The sequence below is a fragment of the Acomys russatus genome, chromosome 17, assembly GCF_903995435.1.
Source record: "Acomys russatus chromosome 17, mAcoRus1.1, whole genome shotgun sequence".
Classification (NCBI taxonomy): domain Eukaryota; kingdom Metazoa; phylum Chordata; class Mammalia; order Rodentia; family Muridae; genus Acomys; species Acomys russatus.
This window is the reverse complement of record NC_067153.1, coordinates 42,421,485-42,440,618: the sequence shown is the minus strand read 5'-3', so window position 1 is coordinate 42,440,618 and position 19,134 is coordinate 42,421,485. Positions and strand designations below refer to the sequence as shown.

Below are 19,134 nucleotides of genomic sequence, written 5' to 3'. Positions count from 1 at the left end.
CCTTTTTCTCTCTTTTGGTCTCTCAAGACAGTTTCTTTGTGTAGCCCTGGCTGTCTTGGAACTCTCTTTGTAGACCAGACTGGCCTCGAACTTACAGAGATCCGCCTGCCTCTGCCTCCCTCTGGCTGACATTAAAAGTGTGCACCACCATCGGCGGCCGCCCATATGTGGTTTGTTTCACTGTAGAAAAAGGAAGTCACGAAGGAGCGTGACCCTCCTAGGAAGGGACAGACAGGCCTTCGCCTTTTCGATCCTAGAACAGCAGGAGCAGGTTTTGGATGGCTTTTTGTGCATGAGCAAGTAGCCATGGAGAAGAAACATTTCTAAATCTCTCTCCAAAGTGACGCGATTTCTGGTTTCTAAAAGTTGTTTTTCAGCCACAAGGTTCCCATTCCGTAGATAAATGAAGCTATTCACAGGAAACTGAGCAACGGGGAGGGCAGACCTGAGGATTGTGCCCTCCGGTAGCATCGTAACTGTCTGCTTTCTCTTATCTCAGCCCTCAGGAGCATTGGTACCTTGTCCATGAATCTCTACCACGGAGAGTCCAGTGCAGGGCCTGGCACACAGTGGGAATCAATGCCCATTTACTAAATGCATTAAATGCTTAAGGGAAGATCTGCCTGGCAAGTTATTTTGGGTTGTGGGAGTGAGGAACCTCCTTTCTTTAGTTGTCTATCAAAGCATTTCTAAAATTTGTGCTCTTGAAACTCCAAGAATATACATTCAATAGACTCCTGGTGTAAAGATCTCCAGTTCCCTCAATTTAGCTATAAGGTGGTTGTCCACAGAGGGGCAGTGCAGTGCAGTGGTTTAAGACTCAGGTCCTGCTTTGAATCCTGCTGCCTGTTTTCCTAATTCTTTAGAATACATAATGACATTATTTTTTAAAATGTATACGAAAATGATGTCATTCCTGAGGTCCGCACCCCAGAATAGGCCATATTCTCTGGCTACTAACTGACACAAAGGTGGCTTACTATGGCCCCCATATCTTAAATAGGAAAGTAGCGTCTGCCATGCTGAATTTCTTTTTCTTATCTATTTATGTTTTTTTTGAGACAGGCTTTTTCTTTGTAGTCCTGGCTGTCTTGGAACTCACTCTGTACACCACATGGCCTTGAACTCAGAGAGCCACCTGCCTCTGTCTGTCTCCCAAGTGATGGGATTAAAGGCATGTGCCACCACACCTGGTTGATTTCTTTCTTTTTTTAAATATAGTCTTATCAAAAGCTAGAGAGGAAAAATAAATATAAATAAATAAACAATAAGCTGGAGAGGTGGCTCAGTAGTTAAAAGCACTTCCTGACTACCTGTAATTTTACTTCTAAGGGGATCTGATGGTCTCTTTTGGCCTCAACGGCACCAACACATTTGGTGCACATATGTACATGCAGGCACACACACATATACATAAAATAATGTCTTCTATAGCTTTTGAGTTTTGTGCTATGCCCTGCTTTTTCAGGGGATCTAGATTCAATTCCCAGCACCCACAGAGTGCCTCACAGCTATCTCTAACTGTGGTTCAGGGGACCGGACACCCTCTTCTGACCTTCACTGACACCAGGGACACACATGGTGTACATACACGCAGGGAAAACACTCATGCACATGAAATGTTAGATTAAAGAAAATATTTTTCAGCCAGGCAGTGGTGGCACACGCATTCAGGGAGGCAGAGGTAGGGGGGGGTCTCTGTTGAGTTACAGATGAGCTGGTCTACAAAGTGAGTTCCAGGACATCCAGGGCTACACAGAAAACCCTGTCTCAAAAAACAAAACAAAACAAAACCTCCATTTTTCTTATAAAAATAAATGGTCTCATGTTTTCTTCTAGTGCTTTTCTTCTCGTTTTTGTTTTCAAAACAGGGTTTCTCTGTGTAGCCTTGGTTGTCCTAAACTCAATTTGTAGACCAGGCTGGCCTCAGACTCACAAAGATGCACCTGCCTCTGTCTCTCAGGGTGCTGGGATGAAAGGCGTGCGATACCACACCCAGCTTCCTAGTGCTTTTCTTATGTTGTTCTGTTTTATCCATCTAGAACTTATTTTGGTAAAAGGTGTGAAGTATGGTTCCAATTTTATCTTCTTCCAGATGGTTACCTAGTCACTCCAACACCATTCACTCATTGCCTTCATCAACTCGAAACTGCTCCTTCATGATGCTCAGAACTCTTAGAGAATGTGAAATCTCTCTCTTTTTTTTTTTTTTTTTTTTTTTTTTTTATACTTTTCCTGATTTGACTGGTAGGTGTACTTTTTCACTCCCTGTTTATGGCTGTTTTTAAACATTAAAAAAAAAAAAGTTGCACAGAACTATCAGTATGACATCCTAACAAAACTTTCTCCTCACTTCATGAATTTGTCATTACCAAGCTCATTTCGGTTTCTTTCTTTTGAGTGTACTGCACACAACCTTCAAATATTATGAACATTTCTCTCTCCCAGCTGTCACTACACCAAACTACATATGTTGGATTTCCCTAAATCGTCTTGCTGTGCTCTTTGCAGCTCTCCCATATACTGTTGGTATCTTCAAATAAGTTGCCCCAAACTTACTGTATTTTGGATGGATTCACAAGGGTTCCTTCTCAAATGGACAATTTCCATTCAAGAAGAGAATTTTGAAGAGCTATAACATTTGTTGGCTCTTTAAACTATCCATGGGAGAGGACGATGTCCTTCAGAGTGTCAGTGGTTTTGGTACTTATCCCATCAAGAAGGTTGAAAGAAAATGGAGGTTAGCCTGTGCTGCTGGGTCATTTCATGACTCTCAACAGTCAGTTTCCATTTAAGGGGAAAAGGAGGCAATCTGGAGAGATGGCCCTGCTGGCGTCATGGCTGGCCCAGGGTTCCTATTTAAAACGGAACTAAAATCTGTTGGGTTTCTATAGACTATTTAGAGCCACGTCAGGACAAAGAAAATTACTCTCCATCCCACAAGAGAAGGCAGCAAACGCTGAGGTAGGAGGAGAAGAATGAGAAGCCTTGAGTACGCAGCCAATATGGAAAGTTTGGAATGCAAGCAGCCCCAGGTGAGGGAAAAGGATCTCCATGCTGTCTTCGCTTGTCATCTCCGGCCCAGGTCAGTCTCCTCCGCTCAGCGCCCCAACTTAGAGTCCTCTCCCTCTGCCTCAGCAAATCCTTTCCCCAAAGGACGCCTGGGCTCTGTTCTCCAGCCCAAACTTCTCCTCAGAGTCCGTGTTCCACTAACTACCGTCCTTTCTCATCTCTGGGACTTGTGGGGATCTGGATCACGGTCCACCACGCAGCCTTTGCCCCGCCCCCTCCTCGCCCCGCCCCTCACGTTCACCTCCACCCACCGGGAGCAAGCCACGCCCCTTGCCCTGCGGCCACCACCACACCGCCCCGCCCCGCGGCCTGGGCCCGGCCCCGCGGCCTGGGCCCCGCCCCGCGGCCTGGGCCCCGCCCCGCAGCCTGAGCCCCGCCCCATGGCCTGAGCCCCGCCCCGCGGCCTGGGCCTCGCCTATATTGGAGGCGCTCTCTTCCGGTCCTCATTTGGCGCCAAACCCATAGATGCTCGATTCGACGCCTGGCTTGTCGGCCTCGGCGTTCTGGGTCCGAGTTAGAATTCTGGACTGGACGAGAAAGCCCGAGTAGGAGTCGTAAGGGATTCACCTTGAATATCTCGGGGGAGACTGTGGGTTCGAGTGTGGGGGTGGTGAGTGGTGAGAAGAGGAAGTGCGGGAAAAACTGAGGAAAACTCAAAGCCTTGAAGAAAGCGCTTCCTCTGCGTGCCCTTTCTGTGGTAATTCTTGGTCGTTGTTGGGCTTGGCCTGGTGTCTGTCGCCTTCCACCTCGGCCGTGAGGCACGTAGTAGTAGCGCTTTCAGGACGTTAGCAGCCTCCTGTAAGTCAAGTCCGACGTGTCACAAGGGAACTGCGGCCTGGCAAAATGTAGGCCCTGGGGGCACAGGCAGCCTCCCGTTGAGGGGACCGTGGGCCTCCAACCGCCTTTGACTTAGGCTCTGCCCCCCCCCACCAGCCCCTTCCCCTGTCGCCTTCCCTCCCCAGTCCCCGAAACCCCTTCCTCTGTCACCTCCTCAGTCCCCGAAACCCCACCCCTTCCCCTGCCGCTCCCCACCCGCGTCCCCTGCGCCCTGCTTCTGATCCTGGGGAGGGAGCACCCCTGTGATCCTAGCTTAGGAAAGCAGATCTGAGTTCACAGCCCGTGGGTCGAACAGAACTATCCGGAAAGAAGGCGAGGGGTGTTTGGTGAGGGATTTGCTTTCCTCAGTTAGGATGGTCAGCAATTTGGGCTGTGCACGCATGTGGTCCCAGACCTGGGAGGGAGGGGCAGGAGAGGCAGGAGTTTCAAGTTATGTAAACTTCACATACGTGCACGCCCGTATAAGCACCCTCAGAAGGCAGAGGCAGGAAATTCATTGCAAATCTGAAGCCAGTCTGTTCTACATGTGGAGTTCCAGGACAGCCAAGGCCCCAAGCGGAACCTCTCTCAAGACTGAAAGGAGGCCGGGTGGTGGTGGTGGCGCACGCCTTTAAATCCCAGCACTCGGGAGGCAGAGGCAGGTAGATCGCTGTGAGTTCGAGGCCAGCCTGGACTACAAAGCGAGTCCAGGACAGCCAAAGCTACACAGAGAAACCCTGTCTCCAAAAACCAAAACCAAAAACAACAACAAAAAAGACTGAAAGAAAAATAAAATAAAAACCCAATATATTCCAGAAGAGCCTACTCAAATACTTTTTTTTTTTTTTTGTATTTGTATTTGGGTATGTATGTTGGGTTTTTTGATTTTGATTTTTGTTTTTGTTTTTTTCGAGACAGGGTTTCTCTGTGTAACCTCGGCTCTGCTGGACTCACTTTGTAGACCAGGCTAGCCTTGAACTCACAGCGATCCACCTGCCTCTGCCGCCCGAGTGCTGGGATTAAAGGTGTGTGCCACCACGCCTGGCTTTGTTTTTTGTTTTAAGATTTATTTATTATTTATACAGTATTCTGCACACATGTGAGCCTGCCCTCCACAGGAAGGTATCTGTCTAGAGCCACCATGTGGTTGCTGGGAACTGACCTCGGGACCTTTGAAAGAGCAGCCCGTGCTCTTAACCTCTGAGCCATCTCTCCAGCCCATATGTTGTTTTTTGTTTTGTTTTTTCTTGGTTTTTTGAGACAGGGTTTCTCTGTGTAGCCTTGGCTGTCCTAGACTCAATTTGTAGACCAGGCTGGCCTCGAACTCACAGTGATCCACCTGCCTCTGCCTCCCAAGTGCTGGGATTAAAGGCAGGCGCCACCATGCCAGGCAATGTTGGGTTTTTTATACCCAGCTCTTTGCTACCTTAGTGCTTTGTTTCCTTTGTGCTGGCCTCCAACACCTGGCTTTGGTATTCAATGAGGAAGCATTTGGATCTCTGAGTTTGAAGCTAGCCAGGGCGACACAGAAACCATCTCAAAAAACAAACAAACAAAAAGAGGAAACAATACATCAAGAACAAGATTATTCAGACCACATTCTTTTGTAATGTACACAATCATGTCTGTAGCATCCTGGTATTAAAAAAAAAACAAAACAAAGCTGTGCATCGTGGCACATGCCTTTAATCCCAACACTTGAGAGGCAGAGGCAGGCAGATTGCTGTGAGCTTGCCTGGTCTACAAAGCAAGTCCAGGACAGGCAAGGCTACACAGAGAGACCCTACTTGGGAAGAAAAACAAACAAACAAAAAAAAACAAAAAACCGAAAAACTCAAGTTTTCATTGAATATTGTCCTGGTTGGTTTTATGTCCTGGCTAGAGTCATCTGAAGGGAGGGAAACTCAATTAGAAAATGCTCCCACAAGATCAGCTGTAGGGTGTTTTCATAATTAGTGATTGATTGGGGAGGGCCCAACCATTGTGGGCCCAGCCCATTTCTGGCCTGGTGGTCCTGGGTTCTATACGATGATGAACAAGCCGGTAAGCAGCACTCTTCCATGGCCTCTGCATCAGCTCCTGCCCCCAGGTCCCTGTCCTGTTTGAGTTCCTGCCTTAGCTTTCCTCAGTGGACTGTGTCCTAAGATATATAAGCAAAACAAACAAACAAACAAACAAACAAACAAAAAACCCTTTCCTCCCCAACTTGCTTTTTGGTCATGGTGTTTCATAGCAGCAATAAAAACCCTAACTCAAGTGGGGCATGATGGCACACGCCTTTAATCCCAGCACTCAGCAGGCAGAGGCGGAGGCAGGCAGATCTCTGTGAGTTCAAGGCCACCCTGGTCTACAATCAAGTCCAGGACAGCCATGGCTACACAGAGAAGGCCTGTCTCAAAAAACCAAACCAAACCAAACCAAACCCAAAACACCACATGTACACCACCCCCCAAACTTCTTAAGTAATATTTCTTATTTTTTCAGAATTGATTATTTTTCTGCTGCTCTCCTTTCAACATGAAAGAGGATCAAGTTGTACAGGAAGAATCGGGATTCCAAGATGAGGAGGTATTATTAGAATGTTGAAAGTTATGTTGACATTCAGCCTTTCCACAAAAATCCTTGTTTTTTAAGCTACTGTTTTTAGGAACTAAAAGGAGAAATAAGACAGACACATAAATGTGTAACAATTTCTTTGGCAAAGGGTACTAAGTTTAGCTACTTAGCAACTGGTGTGAAAGTTTTTTGTTTGTTTTTGAGTAGAAGAGACCCAGCCCAGTACCTTTTACTGGTAAGCAAATGCTCTTCCACTGGTTACATCTCCAGCCCCATATGAAAGTAATAACAACTTATTCCTACCTGTGCACACTGGTCCTGAGCAAGGATATCAAGATTTGTATTAAATAAAATAGGTCAAATAGGAGCCGAAGAAATGGCTGAGCAGTTGTTAAACTGAGTGCTGATTCTCAGCACCCATATGATCACAAACTCTAATTCCAAGGAATCTGATGATTCTTTTGGTCCCGGAGGACACTGCATGCATGGGGTATACAGACATACATACAGGAAACAAACACACACACACACACACACACACACACACACACACACACACAAGTAAACACTTTTGAGCTGGGCGTGGTGGCACACACCTTTAATTCCAGCACTTGAGAGGCAGAGGCAGGTGGATCGCTGTGAGTTTGAGGCCAGCCTGGTCTACAAAGCTAGTCCAGGACAGCCAAGGCTACACAGAGAAACCCTGTCTTGAAAAAAACCAAAAAAAAAGTAAACACTTAAAAAAAATAGGTTCAAATGTTGTTCCACTGCTTTGGACAGTGTTTTAGTTATGGAAGTCATTGCAAAAGAACTTTTATTGTTGACATGTTTTCTAAGTATGTAACATGTTTGAAAAGGTGATTCCACTTCAGTGTTTAGAAAAGCAGAATTGCAGGATTATGGAATGAGTAGTGAATCAGTATTAGTCACTCTCAAAAGTGTGAAACATTTATTTAGATATGAAGATCTAAAATCCATTCTTTCTATTTCATTTCATTTAGGAATCTTTGTTTCAAGACATTGACCTGTTACAGAAACATGGAATTGTGAGTAACTTTTCAATACTGTATTAAACAGTCTGTTCCATTTTCTCAGCCCTCCTTACCAACCCTGGATAATCCCTTATTGTGTGATGAAGGAGGGTGTCTATATGTCTTAAGTTGTTTAGCAATATGCTTGATGTTCCAGATAATTTTATCCCATTATATGAGAACTGACCCCAGGGAGCCAGGAGACTGAAGCAAGAAGCAGTCAAATCCAAAGTTGTGGAGAATATAAATACGGGGAACTGACTGACAGAGGTGTGGCCCTGTACAGCAACAAGCCCAAGCAGACCCTCACCAGTTGAGTTAGAAGGACATATTGGCTAAGATAAAAGTGACATCATCAAAGCTGGAATGGATCTGGTTGACGTTAATCTAATATCAAAGTCACACTCCAGGGCCCAGTCATAATGAAACTCCACATACTGCTCTAATGGCTTGGTATGTTTATAGTATGCTTGGAAATAATCCTGGAAAAAAAAACCCAACCAACTAGTGTTACCCTGAGCAATCATGGAGTTACAGCTCGTATGTAGTCACAGCAAACTGAATTCATGCATCTGGCCTCTATTCATGCATTTAATGCTGGCAGTCCTTCTCTACCTGGGACAACCAAATACTGTAGAGGACTTCCAGTGATTGAGAACCACTGGTTCCGCTGGAGATGTTCAGAGCTTCTCTAAACAGCCATCCCCCTTTGTTTCTCTAGATCTTACATTAGCTAATCAGAAAATTCTATTTGTCACATGTCACCAGGGTAAATCATGTTGGCAGAGCTATAGACTATCAAAGGGTATGAATGTCAACAGCAATCATTGGTGTTAAAAGTTTGTGGAGGTTGTCTTTTTTGCTTTGTTTTGTTTCAATTTTTCTAGACAGGGTTTCTCTGTGCAGCTCTGGCTGTCCTGGAATTCAATGTGTAGACCAGGCTGGCCTCAAACTCAGAGATCCCTCTGCCTCTGCCTCTCTCTGCTGGGATTAAAAGGTATGCACTATCATGACCCAGCTTTGAGGTTGCCTTTTGAAATCTTCATATTATTCTCTTTCCGTTGATTTTAAAAAATAGAGGCAAGAGCCAGGTGGTGATGGCGCACGCCTTTAATCCCAGCATTCGGGAGGCAGAGGCAGGCAGATGACTGTGAGTTCAAGGCCAGCCTGGTCTACAAAGGGAGTCCAGGACAGCCAAGGCTACACAGAGAAACCCTGTCTCGAAAAACAAACAAACAAACAAACCCAAAAAAAACCACCACCACAACAACATAGAGGCAAGAGAGGACCCCAGTCTTTTGATGATATAGTTATTTGTGTTCTTCGGGAGCAGAAGAAAAAAAAACTTTGAAAAATGTAGAGAACATATTGGTAATGAAGTTCTGTAGAAAGAAAGAGCTGAACTGAGGGGGTGAATGTGTGATAAATTTGTTAGCTTTTCCACCAACAGACTTCTCTGTTTTATTCCTTGCTACATTGCCATGGTCTCACTAACATTCTTGGGAAAATCAGGGCACAGCCAGAACATTTGGCAACCTGCTGGGTATGCTCTACTCTGATATTTCCAGAACATTTGGCTAGGCAGTGGGTGGGTTCCACCTGGTTCCTTGTGTAAAATTAGCATCATGATGGAAGGAGATGGACATGAAGCTCATGACATAGTAGAGGAGTCTTTTAGGCTGGCATTTTATCAATCTGCTACGCCCATTCTTTTATTTCAGAACATGGCTGATATTAAGAAACTGAAGTCTGTAGGAATCTGTACCATTAAAGGAATACAAATGACAACAAGAAGAGCCCTCTGCAATGTTAAAGGGCTCTCAGAAGCCAAAGTGGAAAAGATTAAAGAAGCAGCCAACAAACTAATTGTAAGCCAAGTTTCTTCTTTTCTGTCTTAGCTTAGCAGAGTTGTCTGTGTTGCTTTTTCTCATGAACACTAGAAGCCATAGTAGGAACTTGAAGTTCCTGAAGGTAGACCACAATATAGTATACTCCCCATGTTACCTGCTCGTTACTTCAGTTCCAAAGCCACACCAGTCGTCTTCTGGAAGGCGAGCACTAAGATACCTAGAACATGGACTGGCCCTGGGTTCTATTCCTAGAACCACATGATAGAGGCATCCTGGTGTGCACCCCTAACAATACAGTTTTAAAGTAATTAAAATCTAAAAAGAAACATGTTTTGTTTTTTAAAGATACTTGGAATATTATTGAAGATGACTATTTTACTAAAACTTGCCTTTATACTTACTCTGGCTTTTTGATCCTCTGCCATTTGTTTGCTTTTACCTGCCCCTCCTTTGTTTGTCTTGTCCTTTCACATATGCCTATAGCTCCTCCGAAACTCAGTATTAAAGAATTTACTCTCCCCTGGTATAGGCCAATTAGTAAGACAGTCCTGGATTGGGTCTATGTGTGTAGAGTAAATATAGCCATGAATATGTCCACTGAGGCAACTGAGTTCACAACCTATACCTTCTAGTGACCCCACAGAATGCAAGCAATCAGGCTGTCAGGGAAAAGCATACAGCCTTTAACCTACGCTTTCCTGTAGAGTGTTGGGGATCATAAGGTCCCTGTTTTCAGTCGGGAAATATTAATGTACAGAAAGTAGTCCCCGAGGCAGAGGTAGATGGATCGCTGTGAGTTTGAGGCCAGCCTAGTCTACTAAGTGAGTCCAGGACAGCCAAGGCTACACAGAGAGATCCTGTCTTGAAAAACAAAGCAAAACAAACAAACAAACAAAAAAGATAAACGGAAAGTAGTCCCCAAGTAGCCCTCTCTACAGAAGTCCAAGGCTTTCTATTTCTCTACGGTATGTGTGGGTTTCAGGACCCGAAATGCCATCAAAACAGAAAGGTAACGGAAGTGGTTTTGTGGTCTTGAACTTGGAGAGAACCCAGGTGACTACTGGTATTCCTGGCCCAATTGCTCTGTTCTGGACCTACTAAGACATGGCATCTAGAGGCTGCTTCCTGAACTTTTGGAATGTCTAAGGAAGTTCTACAGTAATGCACAGTTTTGGGAAACTACTACTTTCTAGCTTCTACTCATTTGTGTGTGTGTGTGTTTACTTTTTTGAGACAGTGTTTCTCTGTGTAGCCCTGGCTGTCCTAGAACCCACTCTGTAGACCAAGCTGCCCTGGAACTCACAGAGATCTATCTGCCTTTGGCTCCTCAGTGCTGGGAATAAAGGCGTGTGCCACCACTGCCTGTCATGACAGTGGTTCTTAAACTCTGAAGAACTTCAGGGAGGGAAGAGTTAGCACAGGCCCAGCCTTAGCTAAGAAAGAAAAGACTCTGGATACAGAAAAGGTATTCTTTTGTTTTTTCTTGAATAGTGAAATTTATGGCTGGGAAGATGGCTAAGTGAGTAAGAATATTTGCTATGTAGGCAAGAAAACTTGAGTTCAAATCCCCAGCAGCTATGTAGAAACTAAATGTGGCTGTTTGTGCTTGCAAGCGCAGCCCTAGGGAATGGAGAGAAGTGGCTCCCAGAGCTCGCTGGCCAGCAAGCCTAGCCAAAACTAAGCTTCCGGCTCTGGTAGAGACCTTGTCTGAAAAACAAGGTGGAGAGTAATAGAGGAAGACATAGGATGCCTTTACATGCATAATTATAAGCATGTGTACATACACCACACACATACGAGACTCAGGGCTAGGGAGATAGTTCAGTCAGTAAACTTTTGCTTTGCAAGTACAAGAACCTAAGTTCAGTCCCCAGAATTCATGTAATGCAAGCCAGAAGGTAGCGTGGTGGTGGTAGCACACACCTTTAACCCGAGCACTTGGGAAGCAAAGGCGGTGGATCTGTGAGTTGGAGTCCAAACTCATCTACAGAGCAAATTCCAGGACAGCCAGGGCTTACACAGAGCAACCTTGCCTTGTAAAACAAACAACAACAACAACAACAACAACAGAAAGCACCACGTCAAGAGCATGTAATAACAAAGAAACATAACTGGCTGCATTAGAGTCCATTTTCACTGTTCATCACTACATCATCTGTAGATTGTTAATTTAGCAAATGACTGATACATGCATGAATGATGCATCTGCCATGTAAAGACATTGTCACATGAATAGTGAAAACTATAATTTCTGGGATCCTTAAGATGTCTAGGACTACAGCCTGGCCTACAAAGCGAGTCCAGGACAGCCAAGACTACACAGAGAAACCCTGTCTCAAAAAACCAAAAAATAAAAAAATAAAAAGTCTATAACTGGGAGAAAAATGATGCTATTGAATGAGATCAGTTGACTCATTCAGTAAAATGCTCTTCTGTTTTACACCGTGAATGTCTTTCCTGTGTTCTGCGAGGCTGCCCTCTAAAGACACACTATTACTGTCCATATGAGACCTAAAGCAGTCGATACTGAATGGCAGCAGGTACCCTATGTCATTGACTTAATAAGAATGTGAGATGATGCTAAAGCCTTTTTAAACAAACAAAAAAATTCTATGTGTATGAGTGTTTTGCATGTATGTTTGTACACTATGTGCATGCAGTGTCCATGGAGAACAGAACAGGGCGATGGATCCTTTGGAACTGGAGTTTCAGATAGTTGCTAGCCACCATTGGGTGCTAGGAACTGAACCCCGGTCTTTTGCAAGAGAAACAAGAGCTCTTAATCACTGGGTCATCTCTCCAGCCTCAAGCCTGTGTTTTTGCCCATGTTCTGGTACAGTCTTCAAAGAAGAGCATATAGAAATAGAAATAACCTTGATATCTGAGCATGTAGTATTGGGAGGTAACTGGCATTTCAATCATCATATATTATTTTCTAACCTCTCCACTGTCTTTCTTTAGGAACCAGGATTCCTAACTGCTTTTGAATACAGCGAAAAGAGGAGGATGGTTTTCCATATCACTACTGGGAGTCAGGAATTTGAGTGTGTATCTCAATTTTCATTACCACTAAGTACAACCTTTGGAGTCCATGTTTCTTTTCCTCTGTCTCATCATGATTTTCACTGTTGTGGGTACAAGTAGCTTCTTCCTTTGAAGGAGTTTATAGTCTTTTGTTCCAAGGTGAATGTGAGGCAAATTCCAGGCTGCTTGTAGAAGCAGATTACATTTCTTTTAAGGAGTTTATACTCATAAGTCATTTTAAATTTAGCCTTTATTTATCTATGACTTGAAAAATCTGCTTACATTTCCTTTCTTTCCATCTTTGTTGATAAAGAAAATTTCATTTCCCACTTTGGGTTTACTTAAAAACCAGTTGTTAGATTGAATATTTTAAAAGAAATAATTTTCCTAGGTCTTATAGGTCTTACTCTTCAGCAAGGGCAGTTCTGGTTACCTTTTTACTTAGTCTTATGATTTTTGATATATATTGTCATTTTCTCCTAATTGATTATAATGTGTTTCCCCCCGCAGGTATTTCATATTTCTTTTTTCCAAGACAGGTTTTCTCTTGTAGTCCTGGCTGACCTGGACTTGCTTGTACACCAGGCTGGCCTTGAATGCACAGAGATCCACCTGCCTCTGCCTCTCAAGTGCTGGGATTAAAGGCATGTGCCACCACGCCAGGCCATATATCTATTTTTTTAAACTAGGTCTCATTAGATTATCCAGGCTGATGTTAAATACAGGGGTTCAAGTGACCTTTGTGCTTCCAAGCAGTTGGGGCCACTGAGTTCAGCTTTATTTTTTTTATATATACATTAATTTATAGATTTTTCTCTGACTTTCTCCCCCTAGAGCCTGTAATTATAATATATTTATGAAAGAAGCTATGAAATAAAGTGGTTTACTTTTTAATAGCAGAACAGGCAAGGCTTGCTAATGTAGTATAATCAGGGATACCAAGGATGATGCCTAGATTTTAGGCCTGAAGATCAGGGAAATATAGACCACTAATAGGGACTTGCAGGAGGGGCAGATTTAGGACCAAAGGCTGAAGACTGTGAAGTCTAAGCTCCTTATTAGACCCAAACCAATCCTAAGTGCACAGTCCAGGGCGCTCATTCCTAACACCACCACATCGTCCCTCCTATGCCTAAAACTACTAATTCCTTGCCACCAATTATCTTCCTGAGACCTCAATTTCCAACTGTCTTATGGATGAGTTTTTTGTTTTGTTTTGTTTTTTTGAGGCCAGGGTCTCATAATGTAACCCAGGATGAATTGAATTTGCCATCTTTCTGTCTCAGCCTCCCAAATGCTAAGATTGCAGACATGCACTACCACACATGGCTTTTGTCTAATTACTAACTAGTAAAATCTTTAATCCCAGCACTCAGGAGGCAGAGGCAGGTGGATCTCTGAGTTTGAGGCTACACAGACAAACCATGCCTTGAAAACCAAGGTGCCCCCCACCTGTGGCCCACATAGCAGTTGCAAAGCTCTGTATTCCATCCTCTACCCCAAGAAAGCAAGATCTTCCTTCCAATGTAAATATCTTTTTAAGTCTAATAATTTTAGATGTGTAGTTAGTTAGGCATTCATAAATGTTCAGTTACTGTTCTCAAATACCAAATAGTAATCTGTAGGTTTGACTTGTGTCTGTTTAAATCTTTCTAGATTTAAAATGTTATTTTGGGGGATGAAGAGATGGCTCAGAGGTTAAGAGCACTGTCTTCTTTTCCAGATGTCCTGAGTTCAATTCCCAGCAACCACATAGTGATTTATAACCATCTATAATGCAATCTTGTGTCCTCTTCTGGACTGCAGGCACACATGCAAGCAGAACATTGTATACATAATAAATAAATAAATCTTTTTTTTCCAAGACAGAGTTTCTCTGTGTAGCCTTGGCTGTCCAGGACTCACTTTGTAGACTGGGCTGGCCTTGAACTCATAGCAATCTGCCAGCAATCCCAAGTGCTGGGATTAAAGGCATGTGCTGCCACAGCCAGCTCTAAACAAATCTTTATTTAAAAATATATTATTTTTTTCTGCACCTAGTTCTAAATGTTCCTGAGTTTTACAAAGGAAACCATTTTATTTTCTCAAATAATTTGAGTTGCCTTCACAGGTAAGTTTTAGGGTTAGTTTTTTTGTTTGTTTGTTTGTTTTTTAGCTTCTCAACATTGCATAAATACCAGAAATTTTGTCTGATATTTTTCAAAGCTATGCATTTTCAGGGTGATTCTTCTCAAGATGAAAAGTAGCTTGTGAATTCTTTAATAGTCACCTGACTTACAAGATGCCTAAGGGCCTTCTGTCCTAATGGGATGATTTTGTAGTCCATGTCCTTTTCTGATTATTTATGACAGTGTCTAATGTTTTTTATTTTGCTGTATGTTTGAGAGTGTTTATCCCATGGGGGCCAGAGGAGGGTATCATTACTGATAGTTGTGAGTCACCTACTGTTTTAAAGGAAAGTCCAAAACATTCGATTTTTACCAATAAAGACTCAGGAGCCAGATGCTGGGGTGAAACCTTGCTGGCTCAGAGAGGCAGAGACAGCACCCAGCTGACCTTCCTACTCAGCTGATATACAGATGGAAAAGGCACAAAAGACTCACTAGATCAGCTGACAGCCCAGTAGGTAAAGGCTAAAAAACCCATGGCCAAAGGCTTGCTAACTCAAAAGCCTAAGGCCAAGGAGCTCAAGAGCTCAAGAGCTCAAGTGCTAAGAGCTAAAGAGCTAAGAGCTAAAAGCCCAAGAGCTTCTTCTACTTCTACACACTGTCTTAAATACCTGTCAACTCAAAGTCCCTGCTACTCTTTAGTCCCTGTCAGCTGGTTCCTTGCTCTGACTCTTGATCTAGGGTTAACTTTTTAAAATCCTGTGTATAGAGAGCTCTTGGATTAAAGGTGTGGGTTAGCGCTCAACTGCACCAGACAAAAACGGGTTTTACAGTTCACAATCTCACAGATCACAATGGGATCAAATATCCTGCAACAGCCACCATGTGGGTCCTGGGAACCAAAACCCAGCCCACTGCAAGAGCAGCAAGTGTTCTTTATCACTGAGCCATCTCTTGAGCCCCCCCCCTTTTTTTTCTTAATTGAAGTCAGCAGAGTCCTCATTTAAATTGCTGTCTTACTTAGACAAATATAAATCTATTCTCTTAATCTTTATCTGATTTGTGATTGTCTCCCCAAACACATGCTAACAGAAACTACAGAGGTTTTTTAAGTGCTCCTACCAGGTCTCAGTACAGCAACACACACTGCATTTAATGATAGATGAATGAGATCATAATTTCATTAGTTCTTCTCATATTGAGAATATTAAATGCACTAAAACACCATGTTACCAATTAAATATAAGCTGTCAAAACCTGGCAGCTGTTAACATTGTATATATATAAAATATCTCTCTTAGTTAGGGTTTCTATTGCTATCATAAAACACTATGACCAAAAGCAACTTGGGGAGAAAAGGGTTTATTTCATCTTACAATCCCCCACTCCTTTCTCTCCGGCTGTCTGAAATAGAGTCTATCTGTATAGCTTGTCCTGGAATCCACCATGCAGACCAGGCCTGCCTTAAACTCACAGAGATCCTCCTAACTTTGTCCCCCCACTTTCAGAACCCTCAGGTCACACTTCATCACTGACGTAAGTTTGAGCAGGAACTCAAGACCTCAACCTGGAGTCAGGAGCTGAAGCCCAGGCCATGGAGGAGTACTTCTTACTGGCTTATTTCCCATGGCTTACTCAGCTTGCTTTCTTATAATACCCAGGGTCACCTGCCCAGGAATAATATCGCCTACAGTGGGTGTGGCTCTCCCATATCAATCATAAGTCAAGAAAATGCCCTACAGACTTGCCTATAGGCCACTCTGGTGGAGGCATTTTCTCTATTAAGATTTCCTCTTCTCCGCTATGTCTAGGTTTGTTTCAAGATGACAAAAATCAACCAGCATACTATCTTTGAACATTTTCTTCTTCTTCTTCTTCTTCTTCTCCTCCTCCTCCTCCTCCTCCTCTTCCTCCTCTTCCTCTTCCTCCTTCTTCATCTTCTTCTTTTGGTTTTTTCGAGACAGGGTTTCTCTGTGTAGCCCTGGCTGTCCTGAACTCGCTTTGTAGACCAGGCTGGCCTCGAACTCACAGAGATCCACCTGCCTCTGCCTCCTGAGTGCTAGGATTACAGGCGCGCACCACCACGCCCAGCATACATTTTCTTTTCTGACAGGTTCTGCCTAAATTTTTGTTTATGTGAGATAAAACCAGTAATGACAATCATTGGACCCTTATAATGTGTCTTTCATATGTTCCTGAGCATATTAAAAATGAAATCTGGGCATAGTGGTACATGCATTTAATCCCAGCTCTTCAGAGGCAGGGTAGGTGGATCTCTGTGAGTTAGACGTCATCTTGGCCTACATAGTGAGTTCCAGGCCAATCTGGTCTACATAAAGAGACTGTGTCTCAAAAATTGAATATTAATTAACTTTTAGAAATATTATCTATGGCCGGGCATGGTGGTGGTGCATGCCTTTAATCCCAGCACTTGGGAGGTAGAGGCAGGCAGATCACTGTGAGTTCAAGGCCAGCCTGGTTTCCGAAGTGAGTCCAAGACAGCGAAGGCTACACAGAGAAACCCTGTTTTGGAGAGAGAGAGAGAGAGAGAGAGAGAGAGAGAGAGAGAGAGAGAGAGAGAGAGAGAGAAAGAGAGAGAGAAAGAGAGAGAGAGAGAGAGATTATCTATGTATAATTTGAGAAATTTGATTAGTGTCAAGACCATTGTGTGGTGTATAATTCAGGTTTTCTTAGCATGTATAAGACTCTGGTTCAATCCCTATCACCACAAAATAAAACTAACAAACCTTTTAAATTCCAGTTCAAAAGAACAAGGGACATAAAGCCTTGCTGACTCATTTATTATTGATACTCAGAAGTAAAAACAGGGTTTATAAATTGCTTTGTTCATCTGCCTGCCCATCCACAGTAGAATTGTTAACACAGTAAACAATTAGTGTCATTTCTTTCAACTCTGAATTCCTATTCTTGTTATGTAGATAGACAGATGATATGTTACTAATGATACAAATTTCATCTCCTTTTTTTGTTTTTTGTTTTAAAGACACAGTCTCTCTACATAGTCCTAGCTATCCTAGAACTTACTATGTAGACCAAGCTGGCCTAGAACCTACAGAGAGACCCCTTCCTCTGCATCTTTAGTGCTAAGATTATAGGCATGTGCCACCACACTCAGCTCATCTTGTTTCTTTCTTTCTTTTCCTTTTTTATTTTTTAAAGACAAGTTTTCTCTGTGTAGCCCTGGCTGTCCTGGACTCACTTTGTAGACCAGGCTGGCCTCGACCTCACAGAGATAGCCTGCCTGTACCTTCCCAAGTGCGGGGATTACAGGTGTGCACAGCTGTGCCTGGCTCATCTTTCTTGTATTTATACTCTATCACCAATACTTTATATCTGTTTTCAGCAAATTACTAGGTGGTGGCATTGAAAGTATGGCAATTACAGAAGCTTTTGGAGGTAGGTAGAACCTTAATGATTACATATGGAATGATATATGTTTATATGTGAATATATATGTAATTAAGCAAAAAATAATAAGTAAGTTCCTATTTAGGAACTTTTGATGAAGTATAATTTATTATATTACAGGATCATTCTATGCTAAAATGAAAATATATACTAACCTTAGCATATTTGCTGACATTTTTCTTCCATTCATCTCTGATTACTATAGAAAGAAATTGAAATTTTTCTTTATTCCCTCAAAAGACTATTGAATATTCCATGAATAGAGAATAAATATTTTTTCAATTTATAGCACATATAATATGATATGTACATGAGTGCATTTTCATGTGTGTGTGTCTTAACTGTGTGGCACTGCCAGCCTGGAACTCACAAAGAGCTACCTTCCTCTGCTTCCCAAGTGCTAATATTAAAGGCCTGCACCACCACACCTGGCCTCTATACTACATTTTTACAAGTAATCCATACACAGCTGTTTTACATCCTGAATCTTGACAATCCAATATTAACAGTCTTAGAGAACTAAATGTTCTGTTGTTACTATTTCTCTTGAAGTAAATCTGGTTTTAATTATTTCTATTGACTCAATCTTAATGATTTCTCTTATTGTATATTGTTTATGAATTTTTAAAAAATGTAAGCTGAGTTCAGTGGACCTCGGTGATGAGTAGGGAAGTTTTCCTATAGAGAACATCTGCTTCTGCTGGCAACTAGGGACGCCCCCGTTCCAGGTCACAGCAGCTTTTCCTTGAGGACCTTAGCACAGGGAAGGAGCCTGGGTGTCCTTCCTGTGGTCAGGTCTGAAACCTAAACAGTTTTGTTGTGGGGGCGTGTGAATTTCTTTTCCTCTCTCACTTTTGGTATTCCTACATACAAGATCTGACAGTTAGAAAGGCGTGAACTCTTTTGTGTAGGGGAGATTGAATCCGGGACCTTGGGCATTTTAGACAAGTGCTCCACCACTAAGCAATATTCCTAACCCTATGCAGTGTTGTTTTTGCTTGCTTATTTAGTGAAAATGTCTAAATAGTAAATATACTTTTCTAAAAGTTCCTTTTTCTAAATTTCACAGAATTTCGTACTGGAAAAACTCAGCTGTCTCATACCCTCTGTGGTAAGCACACATCCAAAAGCCAACACAGTGGTAGTGATAGAACATTCACTCACTAGAGCTCCGCAGCACTTTACATGGTCTTACACAGACTTATCAGTTTCCAAGGAAACAGAAGCTCAAGAAGTTAAGTAAACAGT

The 19,134-nt window shown here is 42.9% G+C and overlaps 1 protein-coding gene across 2 annotated transcripts in view; it reads left to right on the top strand.

The window, feature by feature from the left end:
* Positions 1-3,523: 3,523 nt before the first annotated feature.
* Positions 3,524-19,134, top strand: part of Dmc1 (DNA meiotic recombinase 1) — a 43,570-nt gene continuing 27,959 nt past the window's right edge. For both annotated transcript variants that reach the window (XM_051159338.1, XM_051159337.1), the window contains exons 1-7: positions 3,524-3,626; positions 6,373-6,456; positions 7,446-7,490; positions 9,197-9,343; positions 12,287-12,369; positions 17,822-17,874; positions 18,956-18,997. In XM_051159338.1, the coding sequence (XP_051015295.1) occupies positions 6,406-6,456; positions 7,446-7,490; positions 9,197-9,343; positions 12,287-12,369; positions 17,822-17,874; positions 18,956-18,997 (421 nt within the window). In that variant the 5' untranslated portion in view covers positions 3,524-3,626; positions 6,373-6,405. The remainder of the gene's footprint in view (positions 3,627-6,372; positions 6,457-7,445; positions 7,491-9,196; positions 9,344-12,286; positions 12,370-17,821; positions 17,875-18,955; positions 18,998-19,134) is intronic.